The following is a 12,144-nucleotide window of genomic DNA, read 5'->3' as shown; positions in this document are numbered from 1 at the left end:
GCTGTCTTATTAGCTTTTTACATTTTTAACAACAATAGAAGATCTCATTTAAGTCCAGTGTTGCTTGTTTATGAAATGTACAAATTAGATTATCATAATCACATGCATGATTCAAAATAGTGGCCGGAATGAAACATACAACATGGAAAGTGCCCAGATGACTTTTAGAAACATTTAGACACAAATACAACTGAAAGACATTGTGGACTATAGGGCAGATAGGCTACTGCATCCCAGCCAATGCTGAAGGAACTAAAGGAACTGAAGAACACTGCAACATCAGTGACTAAATCTGCTTGAACTCTGCTTGGCATACTGGGTCAGCCTGGTCTACAGTCTCTACCTAAAACAAACCGAATTTCCGCTGTCATCCTTATCCTGTCCCCCCCTCCTCCCTTGTAGTAAAGCTTCCATTCTGCTGTCATTTTTTTGGTCACAAAATGCTGGTCATGTAGGCTAGTCTATTCACCGCTAGGACTCCTGCCAATGGATTTAATATAATGTTTTATCTAAGAAAAAAATCAATATAAGTGTTTATTTTTTCTTACTTGAGTTGTTTTTAAGTTATGGTGTATGAGTTCAACGTTTGTATTTATAAGAGTGGTGAATATGAACCTGTGGGTTTCTTCTCCCTTGAAATGTGTGCTCCCTTCTCTCCCCTCACAGACAAAGCCTGGATTCATATTGTGATGAAGCCCCAAATGTATCCATATGGACAGACAAGAGTTGAACTGTTACATCTGGGGGCTCGTCTCTGTCCTACGTTGTTAAGGCCGGGGGCCAAGTGTGTTCATGTTTGCTAATACACTCTGGATAACCTCTATAAAGTTATACTCAAACGCTTCATATACAGCATCAGTTGGGGATATTAAAACAATGATGCTGGAGCAAACTTTTGAATTACTATGCATCTAACTAACTTTAAAAAACTATAGGGAGCCTGATTCACATTTGCAGTGTTGCATTGTCGTCTTTGTGCTCCTGTTAAAAAGCAGTGAATCGCACTGCTTGTGAGACTTGCAATAACCGTCTCTTGTAGCCACCTCGCTAATCCATAATCAGTCTACTAAGAGGAGAAAACTGTGAACTCTCATGCATTCAAGTATTACCAAATCGTCCATGATGGAGTTAGTAATGAGGAGCTCCACTACACATTGTGTCCATGGCTTTGTCATTCTGCTTGTCTAAACCAGTCCACTCTCTCTTCATCTTGTTGTTGCCGTGGAGACCCTTGGACTTGTCTTACCTGCTGTTAACTTAAATCTCTGTGAAAAAGATTCCCTAACAATGAATTTGTACATTTTATTCTACTTTAATTGATCATATTCTATTTTATCTGGTCAAATGACACTGGATCGTTTGTGAAGGCACTTGCTTGCAGTGAGGACAGCAATTATATCCTTTTAGATCTCTGTTTTTGCTACATTCACTCAAAAATGACCTATCTGCTGTAGGCATTGAGAAGGAAGTTGCCACGTAGATAATAGCTGATGTGGTGAGTTGAAGGGTGGAATGCATACAATTATAAACATACTTCTGTATGATTCACAATGCATGTGAGTAAATCAGAGTGATGTTACAAGTGGGATGTGGTCAGGAGTGTTTCATAACAAACACAAGAGCTGGTGCAGTAGCTTTCCTACGGTAAGGACGGTAAAGCGGTGCCAAGGTATTCTGATATTTTGAACAGATGTCTTGCTGTTTGAAGAATGGCTTTCAATCTGCAACTCACCACAACCGTGCTCTACACCCCCCTAGTGCTTGGTGGTGCGTGTTTGCTGTATTTGCATTCAGTCTAAATGGAAAACATAAATGCATTAATAAATGTCTGTGCGATTCAAACTGTCTCTTCCATTTACTGAGAATGTGACTAGCGGTTGTATGTTGGATAACAGGGTGGGGCAGGTTAAAGTCTTGGGAGAATGTTTAGGCAGCTTTTACTGTAAATGGTTTGGGGCAGTGGTGAGGTAGACAGTAACAATGAACTCAGTAATGCTCTTATATATATATATATATATATATAGTATTTACAAGTGTATTTAAGAAGATATCTTGGCTCACACATTTTCCTACAATGTGGCCAATGTGTTTGATTCAGAATCTTGCATTGCCATCATGTGGTCTTTCTAAGCATTGCAAATGAAGGAAATGTTCTTTCAATCCTTGCTCTGAGATTCATGAAATGAAAAGTGAGCTTCTACCCCCACCTAGTGGATCAATAATGAATGGCAACCCTATGACTCCCAACAAATTCACATGAGAAGTGATTGAGGATAATTTCCACTCTCGTATATAAATCAATAAACTTTATTAACACAGTATAAACAACCAACAACATCAACCAAAAGAGAGAGAGAATCACATGGAGGATATGGATGCTAGAACCAGTAAATGTCAAAGAGGGTGTACAGGAGAACACCTGGTGGGAAGACAGAATCACAGGTACAGTAGAAATGTTGTTGCACCCATAATGGATCAGGATCCATTATGAGGATCCTGTATTCTCTTGCATGTTCTCAAGCCATTCAGTCAATTTGCAAATGGACAGAAAGTGGGGGTCATATACAGTCATGCTGAGCGACAATTATCTACTGTATGAAACATTTTGAGTTGTTACATAAAAACCAAGTAAACTAGCTCTTTAGAAAGGTTCCCTTTTTATATAAATGATCTGGAGTGTACAAAAAAGTATATTACACATTTCTTGATGCATGATTCTGAGTCAGACCCAGTAGCCTAAACATCCCTTTAAAGAGTCAGACCTAGTAGCCTACACATCCCTTTAAAGTACTATGAACTACCTGCACTTCACTGGAATATAAGCTACATACGAACTGTGTACTGTAGCAGTCGCACATGGCATCAGAAGACTATGGGAAAGTAAAATATCAGCAGCATTTACTTTTTTTTGTAAGAATGCAGACCCACTAAAATGTGTTGGGTGTCACATAATCACCCCTCAACCATGCTAAACAGCAAAAAGCTGTTGGAACACACACACCCTCGTCTAGAATGAGCATTAGCATTGAACAAGCGGCGCCAACCTCAAACCAAAACCCATCAGCATGTCTATAAATGCAGCACATACACAGCAGCTGCTCAATAGACGTCTATGTCTCTAATTTGTTTTATTTTGTTATACATGATAGTTTAAGGCTCTTTAAGGACCTGAGGATTCTGAACATATGATGAGGCACACACAAGGCAAGGAGTAGCTCTAGAGGAGACAGGGCTAACTGACAAGATGATGAGGGGATGAGAAAGGATAAGACAGGGTCCCGTCACCCAACACGTCACCAGCGCAATAAAATGGCCAAGGCAGAGGGACCAGTAAGGGATAAACTCCCAAGGACCCAAGTCACGCTTGTCTTTTAACACGGTCATATTCATCTGTTTTAAGTCTCATTTGTCATCAGATATCAGTGCAATGTTTTATGGACTAATAAAAAAAAGTTATGAAGCAAAACATGATTCGGGGCCGGTCACTGCTCTGGTCTTTTACATAAAACCGTATTCACAAGCTACAATTCACTTCTGATTAATTCCTTGTTCAGATCTTTCTTTGCAATGGGAAAATGGTTAAATGTATTCGCCATGCACTTTACTCCTCTCACACTCGTGCCCTTTAAAAAAGCCCAGACCAATTAGATTTGGCTGAAAATAAATCTATGAAAGCTAGATATGTCATACAAAAGATGCATATAAGACATTTTCTTTTTTCGTTTTTCAATGAAACTGCTTTGGTAACAACAGGGTCAAGACATCGGCCGATTCCCTGTCCTTGCCAGGGTTCTGAAGTGGGCTCTTTCCTCCTCATCTCAATGACTTGCTTTTCAGCCTCGTCCTGCCTCTAAAACTAAATGAATGGAGCTAGTTACACCAGACTGGGGCTGTATTCGAACTTGGATGCAGAGCTTTCTCAACAAGCAATGTTCCCTGGGAGCGGTTTGTCATAAGGATGTCCGCGCTGTGAAAGACAGTGCTATTGTGCTGAGGGCTGAAAGAGTCGACACCTTGGATGCTGAGCCAACTGCATTGGGACCTGAAAAGCATTAAAGCAAATGAGTTTGTTAGTCTTTTGGCATTTGGCGCAGTCTTGTTGGTTCCTGTCTGTGAGCTGGTGCAGCTGCTTTACAAATCAAAGCTTGAACACATTTACTTCTAACATGACGTCTGCCATGACTTACAGAGGTTTGAAGCAAGACTTTGAAAATATCCCATAGAAAATGCCTAAATCTTTCATGGAATACTCCCACTGTAGTTTTAAACATACACTTTGTTGTAGAGAGAATATTTTCCCATGCACCAACGTATTCTCTCTTTTTCTGTTTGTCTAGAGTTCCAGACAATACATTATTAATTGTAGGTAAAGCCAGTAGCATGGGAGTGGATTCTACCACTCTCTCTGAGGGAGAGTCACTACTGACCTGGTATTCTAGGGATGGTGATCTGCCTGCTGCTGCTCCCCTCTCCCCCCTCCCCAAATGGTTTGATCTGGATGATGTACTCCTCGTCAACGGGCAGGGAGAGCTCCACCGAGGTGGTGTTGGTTTCCATTACGCTGGGCCGGCTGTGTCGGTTCCTCTTGTAGAGTACCTGAGCATGGAGCGCACGGCCAAGAGGTCACACAGGGGAGACCATTACAACAGGCACTATTCCCGGCTTATCTGTGCGCTACCCTTCTCACCTTGTACCCCGTGACCTCAGACTCGTTCTCCAGGGCTTTGACCTGTTCCCAGTTCAGGATTATCTTGGAATTCGATGTGTTCCACATCACCTTCACTGGGGGCTGGCTGGGCGCTGGGACACACACACACACACAAACACACGTGGATCGAAAATCAAATTCCCTTTGTGAAGAAGGATAACCAGTGGCAGCCCAGAATCAGATCACTCTTACGCTTACGTGGTTTCTTGGTGGTGACATTGACAGTGCCGCTGGGGGGCCCCGCCCCTGCGGTGTTGTACGCCCTCACTGTGATGTAGTATGTGCTGCTTCCTTTCACACCGCGGATAATGGTCGACGTCTGGTTTCCCATTGTCCTTTGAACACTAGCTGTCTCCTCCTTCTCTTTCCTCTCCCAGTATCTCAGCTGAGACAAAGGAAAGGAGAAGAAGCACGCAGATGAATGCAGACTGAAGACTGACAGGCCATTGCAAAGTACATTTGTTCACACTGTCAACAGACTGTGAACTGTAACTGCAGAGAATGCACTGATACAGTAAATTGAAATAGAATCCACCTTGTATTCTATGGTATTTCAGCCCATGTACCCTCATCTTATCGTAGCTAAGGTACTTTAGTTCTGGTTAGTGATGTGACGAACGATCCGATTCTTTTGAACGGCTCTTTAAAACGAACGATGGGAACCGATTCGCAGTTGTGGGAGCCGTTCTTTTTTCTAGTTTTTCGATCAAAATATTCTTGTGTGAAATGTTTTTTCTGTATTGTTAATGTTCTTGTGTGGAAAATGTTGCACTAAAAGCTGTTTTGCACAGTAATTCATTGTAGCCTGCTTATTTTTTTTTAGGTGTTGCGTGAATAACATAAGTCAGGTTTATTTACACACAAACACATTTTATACAAAAGGTAAATCCCAAAAAATTATCTTGCTGTCAAAGCAGAGGCATGTGGCGCCACCCTGTGGAATGTTTACCACAAATGTCCACACAAGCCATTACCAAATTAAATTATAGCCTAATCATTATTTGAGAATATCCCACCAATAGAATATATATTGGAGGTCTAAGTTTGAATGATTCTGATCCAAATATTACCCTATCATTCCTCCCAGTGATTATTTCCCAGATAAAATGGGTCACCCCAAGGCTGGCTTCTTAAAAATAAATAAATATAAAAATGAGCCAGTCTTTTGAATGGCTCTTTGAAAGGAACGGATCCTCAAGATCCGGCTCCCTTCAAAGAGCCATAAATCCCATCTGTAGTTCTAGTTGCTTATTCCCTAGAAATGAGGCAGGCTTTAAATGGCATGGTCAAAGTCAAATCACTACAGTATGTGCAAGATTTTCCAGCTGTCAGGTTGACTGAGAACAGATTTTCTTTGTCACCTGGGTGTCCGGACTGAAATAACTGCCTCACTTGGTGGCACAAAATAGAATTTGCCAGTCCTCACAGGAATGGTTGGCTCACTCCTTCGTTCTCCTGTTTATTTTCAAATGGTCAACAAATCATAATTTTAACACTTTTATGCATTCTATGGATGGAAATTGGGACCGTGTACCTAATACACCAAATGGAGATGACAATGAACTAACTAAGCTCAAAGACACGGCTTTTGAACTGACTTTGCTGTGTGGATTAAGAGCTAAATGTTCTTCCCTCTGGTGTATTACATCAGTGGACTAATTAGCGCAGTTACAACACTTAGCACAGCAACAAGAGCAACTAACTACACACAGAGACATGGGACCAGGCTGGGATCTGGATGGTTACACATGCAACAGACTATTATATCTCCTGTGCCTCGGAGGTAGGTGCAAGGACTTGCAACAGCCATCAATAATAGAACAGGACAAGAATCAACAGCATTAGCTGTAATGCACTCAGAGACACACAAACGCACGCACGCACACACACACACACACACACACACACACACACACACACACACACACACACACACACACACACACACACACACACAAACGCCGGTGGGAGAGAAAATGAAAAATACATTTCTCCTACAGTAGCTTACCTCATAGCCCAGGACTCTTCTCTTGCTGGTGTTCCAGGGGAGGGCTTTCCACAAAACCTCAATCTCGGATGCAGACAGGCTCCTGGCGCGGATCCTGGTGGGCGCTCTTCCAGGTTCTGAAGTTGATGTTGAAAGACTTACTTTTAGAGTAATGGCAGGCTTTGATGACCCTCAAAGTGGATCCCTCTTTTTCCTGAAAGCTACTGGGAGAGAGCCTGTTTGAGACTCTGCAGATGTAGACAGGCGTGGCAGCGCTGCAGGGTTTCTGTGATGGTGAAGTGTTACGAGAGAGGACTCTCCAGCGGCATTGGAACTACATCCCGTATGAACAGAGGCCAGAGAAGCGCGACTAGACGGTCAGTGTCTGGCGTGCAGGCGTCACTTTACCCACCTTCCTCTGCGGAGTAGATGGTGATGATGGACCCGAATGGGCCCTCGCCCTCGTTGTTGTAGACCCCCACCTTGACCTGGAAGGGGGAGAAGGGCTGGATGCTGTCGTTCTTGAAGACGTACTTGGAGGCCTCTGGGGAGGGCACCGCGGCCTGCATCCACCCGGTGGCCCCGTGCGGTCTGAACGCCACAACGTAGCCGAACCCGCCACCATTCTGCAGCTCCTCGGGGACAGGCTGCAGGAAACATGCACGCACGCGCGCATACACACACATACACACATACACACACACACACACACACACACAAACACACACACACACACAAACACACACACACACACGTGCGTGCCCCATAATACCCACATGGTGTGAGTGAATGAACACACCCATCAATAATACAGCGCCCACAGCATGATCCCTCTATTCAGCTATTGTTAAGACTAAAAGCACCTCATACATCACGTATTTATAGTGACTTTTATTCTATAAACCAATACTCCCGAAAGATACGTGGTCTATAAAGGGATTTCCATTTTCTTAAAATCAGGGACATTGACTCAGGCTACTAGAGTAGTGCATGAAGACATTTGGAACACACAACATGTTTGCTTATTCTTTGCATGTATGTATGCATGCATTGCATGTTTGCTTATTCTTTTCGCTGTGACATTGCAGTAATCTGCTGCCACATCAAGTGGGAAATATTCTGAGTCAAGGCTTAACAAGCACTTTGTTGAGTTACAGCCTTTTTAAAAATGATTTATTTAACCTTTATTTTACCAGGCTAGTTTCAGATCGATTATCTCATTTACAAGGGAGACCAGAGGTGTATTCCAGAAAGTGGGTTTATTCCAGAAAGTGGGTTTAGTGAAAACTGAGTTTGCAAACTCTGAGACTGAAGAGACTTGAGATTGAATTTAATCTCAAAGTTAGTAAACTCTTACTTCCTACTAAAACATTTGTGGACATAATAAAGATGGATGCAGGAGTGGAGACCACTGATGAGATCGCCAGGTGTATGGAGGACCGGGATATGGAGACAAAGATGGGAGGCCCGTCTGTGGATGACCTTATGATGATGATGTTAGCAAACTCAGTTTTCACTAAATCTGCTTTCTGGAATATCCCCCCGGCCAAAATAGCACCATAAAAAGTTACAGACAGAAACAACAATAACTAGAAATGGTGCTCAGAGAGCACAGACCTCTGCCCCTGAGTGCATGTCGTGGCTCTGTGCACGGCAAAATTGAATGGGTTCTAAATTGGCCCATGCTACACCCCTCCACTGAGTTTCATGGAAAGCAGTGTGGTAGTTTTCACGTAATCCTAGTCCAAAAAATGAATGGAATTGAATGGCTGTCTGGGCCGTGTTTGGGCTGGCTTCGTTCTAGGTTTTGTTTTCATTTTGTGTAATCCTAGTCCAAAAAATGACTGGAGGTGAATGGGTGGCTGTATTTGCTGGCTCTGTGGCGACCCCTTCGGGTCACAGCCGGCAGGGGGCAATGCGGTGTGCACTCCAGGCTCTTCCCCCCGCACATCCCAGTCCAACCCCATGTCTCTAGCACCCTCACAGATGGAGCTGGCTTCATTCTCTAAGATTTGTTTTAATTTGTGGATCTGGCCTGTGATTCAGGTCTGCTCCAAAATGGAATGGGTTCTAAGGTGGCCCATGATGCACCCCTCCACTGAATTTCAGAAAAATCAGTTTGGTAGTTTTTTCATAATCATAGTCCAAACAATGAATGGAGGTGAATGGACAGTCCAGCTTTGCTTGGGCTGTCCATGGACCCGACCCGTGATTCAGATCTGCACGCACAAACGCACGGCACCGAAAACATTACCTCTCGCCCTGCGCTGTCGCTGGGGCAGAGGTAAAAACAACTATAAAACAACAAGGAAACATAAAATAAATACCTACAGTATGTACATTGACACGTACTAACTGAGTCACTTATCATTAAGCTTATAAGAGCTTTAAAAGCAGGCAAAGAGACCAATTTTCTTTGTTTCAAGTCTTTTTGAAGGCTATTCCAAGCATGTGCAGCAGAGCACATAAAAGCTTTCTTTCCCAGATCAGCCCTTGCACTGCGCACAGACAACAGGGTCATATCTTATGATCACTTTAATTAAACCTTCACATTTGAAACATCAATAGAAACTCACAGCAGTCAAAGATTCAAGCGCAAGCGACCTGAATAAATATGAGTTCTGAGAATGGACTGATAGAGGAGGTATCAGAGTGGAATAGAAAAGATAGTGGAAAACACAATATTTGAAAAGTTGATTGTGACTTTGGAAGAACCATTCTGTTTAATTATCTTATTAAATCCTCAAAGGCATTTCTCTCCCTCAGGGTGACAGCGGCAGTTATTGCCTTTCTGTTCTTTAAAATGAAATGCCATACATTAAGCCGGTCTGCCGCTATTAATGAAACAAGGGCCCGGGTCCTGGGAGAATAATGACGGCTAGCTTCCACCCTATGGCTGAGAGAATAGTAGTGTAGCGGCTTGCTTACCTCCCAAGTGATGACTAATTCTGAGCGACTGCCACCTCCTCCGCTCACATTGGCTGGTGTGACTTTCGGGGCTGGCGGAAGAGAGGACAACGTCATTCTACTGAAATCAGACGGCCGGCCTCTCCGTCACCAATGACGCCACGGTCGCGTATTTCATTGAACATTTTTGAAATGGGACTTAAATACGAGTTCAACGTTGCTGTTTTTCTTGACATCGGTATGTTCAGTACATGAACATACAATACATATTGAACATGCACCGATGAGGGAATGCGTGAAGAGTTACGCCCATGAATACTTACAGGTCGCTTTTGTCCTCGCTTGTTTGGACGGCTTGCTGGGCTCTCCCGTCCCGATGGCGTTGCTTGCCAGTACTCTGAACTCATATTCCACCCAGGGGCTCAGGTCTATTACTGTAGCTGTCAGACGTTGGCCCCCCACCACCTCAGGAACTGGCACAGAACACACACACACACATAAACACACACACACACAGTCCCCACCCTCAGTAGGAACCTAGTACTGTAACGATAGAGTGTCCTCCAGCCTGACAGGCCTGGTGAGCACACTGGGCTAATCAGTCAAAAGGACACACAGCGTGCTCACACGCCAAAGACAACACAAACGCCTCGAGGGTGGACCGCTGCGTCTCTTCTGGGTCCCGTCACAAGGTGCCGTCTATCTGTGGTGACGGTGATGACAGATGACGCTAACCTGAAACAAGAATAGTGTGACCTAATCTAATCTCTTTAAAGTGATAGTGCTGTATGTGTCGTACCTCACCTGAAGACCACACATGGCCCTATCATGGATGGCACATCGAAAAATTACCCTTTCCACTGTATCCAACGGAGCGAAAGCTATGCTGTCCAATAAAAGCCATCACCGTACAGCATGGCCTATCAGCAATGCCTCCCCATTTCGAAATCCCAGAGGTCAGACGCAATAGCGGTCAATGGTCACGGAACAGTTGAGAGCCACTTTGGAATTGAGGTAAAAATCACATATCCAATATTCTCCCCTCCTCCAAATGATTTGATGAGGCCATGGCTGGTTGGAGAGTGCGCCAGGGCTTACCGGTGGTGACAGCCTGCCAGCCCAGGGAGAATGGTGTCCTGGCCTGGATGGTGTAGCAAGTAATTGGACTGTGATTATCAGGGCCGGGCTTCCAGGTGAGAGAGGCTGTGGTATCAGTGATTTCTTCTACATGGATGCTGGTGGGGGGCCCCGGGGGACCTGGAACATGGCACAGCCAAGCGAGCCCAGAGATAGAGAGAGAGAGAGAGAGGGGGAGGGAAAAGGATATAGAGAGAAGAGATAGGGAGATCGAGTGTATGTGACAGAGATATTGAAGGAGCGTGAACGAGTGTGAGGAGAGAGGGGTAGAAAAACCAGAGCAGTCCATCAACTGTTGCCTTCAGCCTCACTGTATAGCTTGGTTAGTGAGTTTGGTGTACAACCACAGGGAGTAAACCTGTCTAATTAGATTAGACATTATTTTTCAATCTAAAACACTACTCTATTTGACCATCTTTTCAAGTGACCTCAGAAAATAGAGTGCCTTCATGTCTTAATTAAAGCCACTACGTCCACTCAAACTTAACATGCTATAGATTTGAAAGTAATGCCCATCTCCCATTTCCAATTACTAAGACATTGACCTTTACTAGCACAAAGGATGTCTCACAGATAATGAATATGTCCATTAATGAGAATTCCTTAGAAGTAATCATTGGTATGAAGGAATGAGTGACGCCTTGACTCACACTGACGGTGTGAGAAGGGGTGCATACCTCTGACAACCATGTCTGCAGCAATGGAGATGCTGTCGACTTTGGTCTGCACTGCACACGTGTACTTCCCTGCATGTCGCAGTTGGATGTTCCGAATCATGATGTCCCCAGCTGAATGCTGCTGTCATACAACACACACGCACGCACGCACGCACGCACACACACAGACACACACACACACACACACACACACACACACACACACACACACACACACACACACACACACACACACACACACAGTTGCCTTTTAATTAAATTGTACATATGCCATATGAGATTATTATCATCTGTATCTTTTTTATTTACAGCGAATATTCACCTGTATCTCTACTTCCATCTACTGAGAGATGATAGAAAAACATGCGAGCGCAATTTGTAATAATAGCTACACAAATGTATTCATCTGACTGCCCTAATATTATGGAAAAGTGCTTTTGTGATTTCAACGATCAAAGCTTAGTATATTTAAAATTAGCATTACTTTTATTCTTCTTCTCTAATTGTGGCTTCTACTTCTACACTGCCCTTTCATCAGTAGAGCGGAGTCAGGATCAGTGGCAAATTGATAAAAGCTGCGGGACAATTAGGACCTGTGTGGTAAAGGCTAACTAGACATGGTGCCACTGAGAAGCAAAGCTACATATAACAGCACTAACATAATAATAAAAAAAGCATGACAATGTGACTTACTACATGGCTACATAGCTACATGGCCTTCCTAATCA

At 43.7% G+C, this 12,144-nt stretch overlaps 1 protein-coding gene across 1 annotated transcript in view; it reads right to left on the bottom strand.

The window, feature by feature from the left end:
* Positions 1-3,950: 3,950 nt before the first annotated feature.
* cntn4 (contactin 4) overlaps positions 3,951-12,144 on the bottom strand; it is a gene marked incomplete at its 3' end in the record, with an annotated part of 86,974 nt that continues 78,780 nt past the window's right edge. Inside the window, exons 13-22 of the mRNA XM_084441531.1 lie at positions 11,417-11,537; positions 10,701-10,859; positions 9,926-10,075; positions 9,624-9,694; positions 7,108-7,342; positions 6,717-6,832; positions 4,907-5,093; positions 4,688-4,800; positions 4,428-4,596; positions 3,951-4,042 (exon numbers count right to left, since the gene is read on the bottom strand). Of these exons, the coding sequence (XP_084297657.1) occupies positions 3,951-4,042; positions 4,428-4,596; positions 4,688-4,800; positions 4,907-5,093; positions 6,717-6,832; positions 7,108-7,342; positions 9,624-9,694; positions 9,926-10,075; positions 10,701-10,859; positions 11,417-11,537 (1,413 nt within the window). The remainder of the gene's footprint in view (positions 4,043-4,427; positions 4,597-4,687; positions 4,801-4,906; positions 5,094-6,716; positions 6,833-7,107; positions 7,343-9,623; positions 9,695-9,925; positions 10,076-10,700; positions 10,860-11,416; positions 11,538-12,144) is intronic.

Source organism: Borostomias antarcticus, assembly GCF_949987555.1.
Source record: "Borostomias antarcticus genome assembly, chromosome: 7".
Taxonomy (NCBI): domain Eukaryota; kingdom Metazoa; phylum Chordata; class Actinopteri; order Stomiiformes; family Stomiidae; genus Borostomias; species Borostomias antarcticus.
Note: the sequence above shows the minus strand (reverse complement) of the source record. Positions and strands in the feature narration are given on the sequence as shown.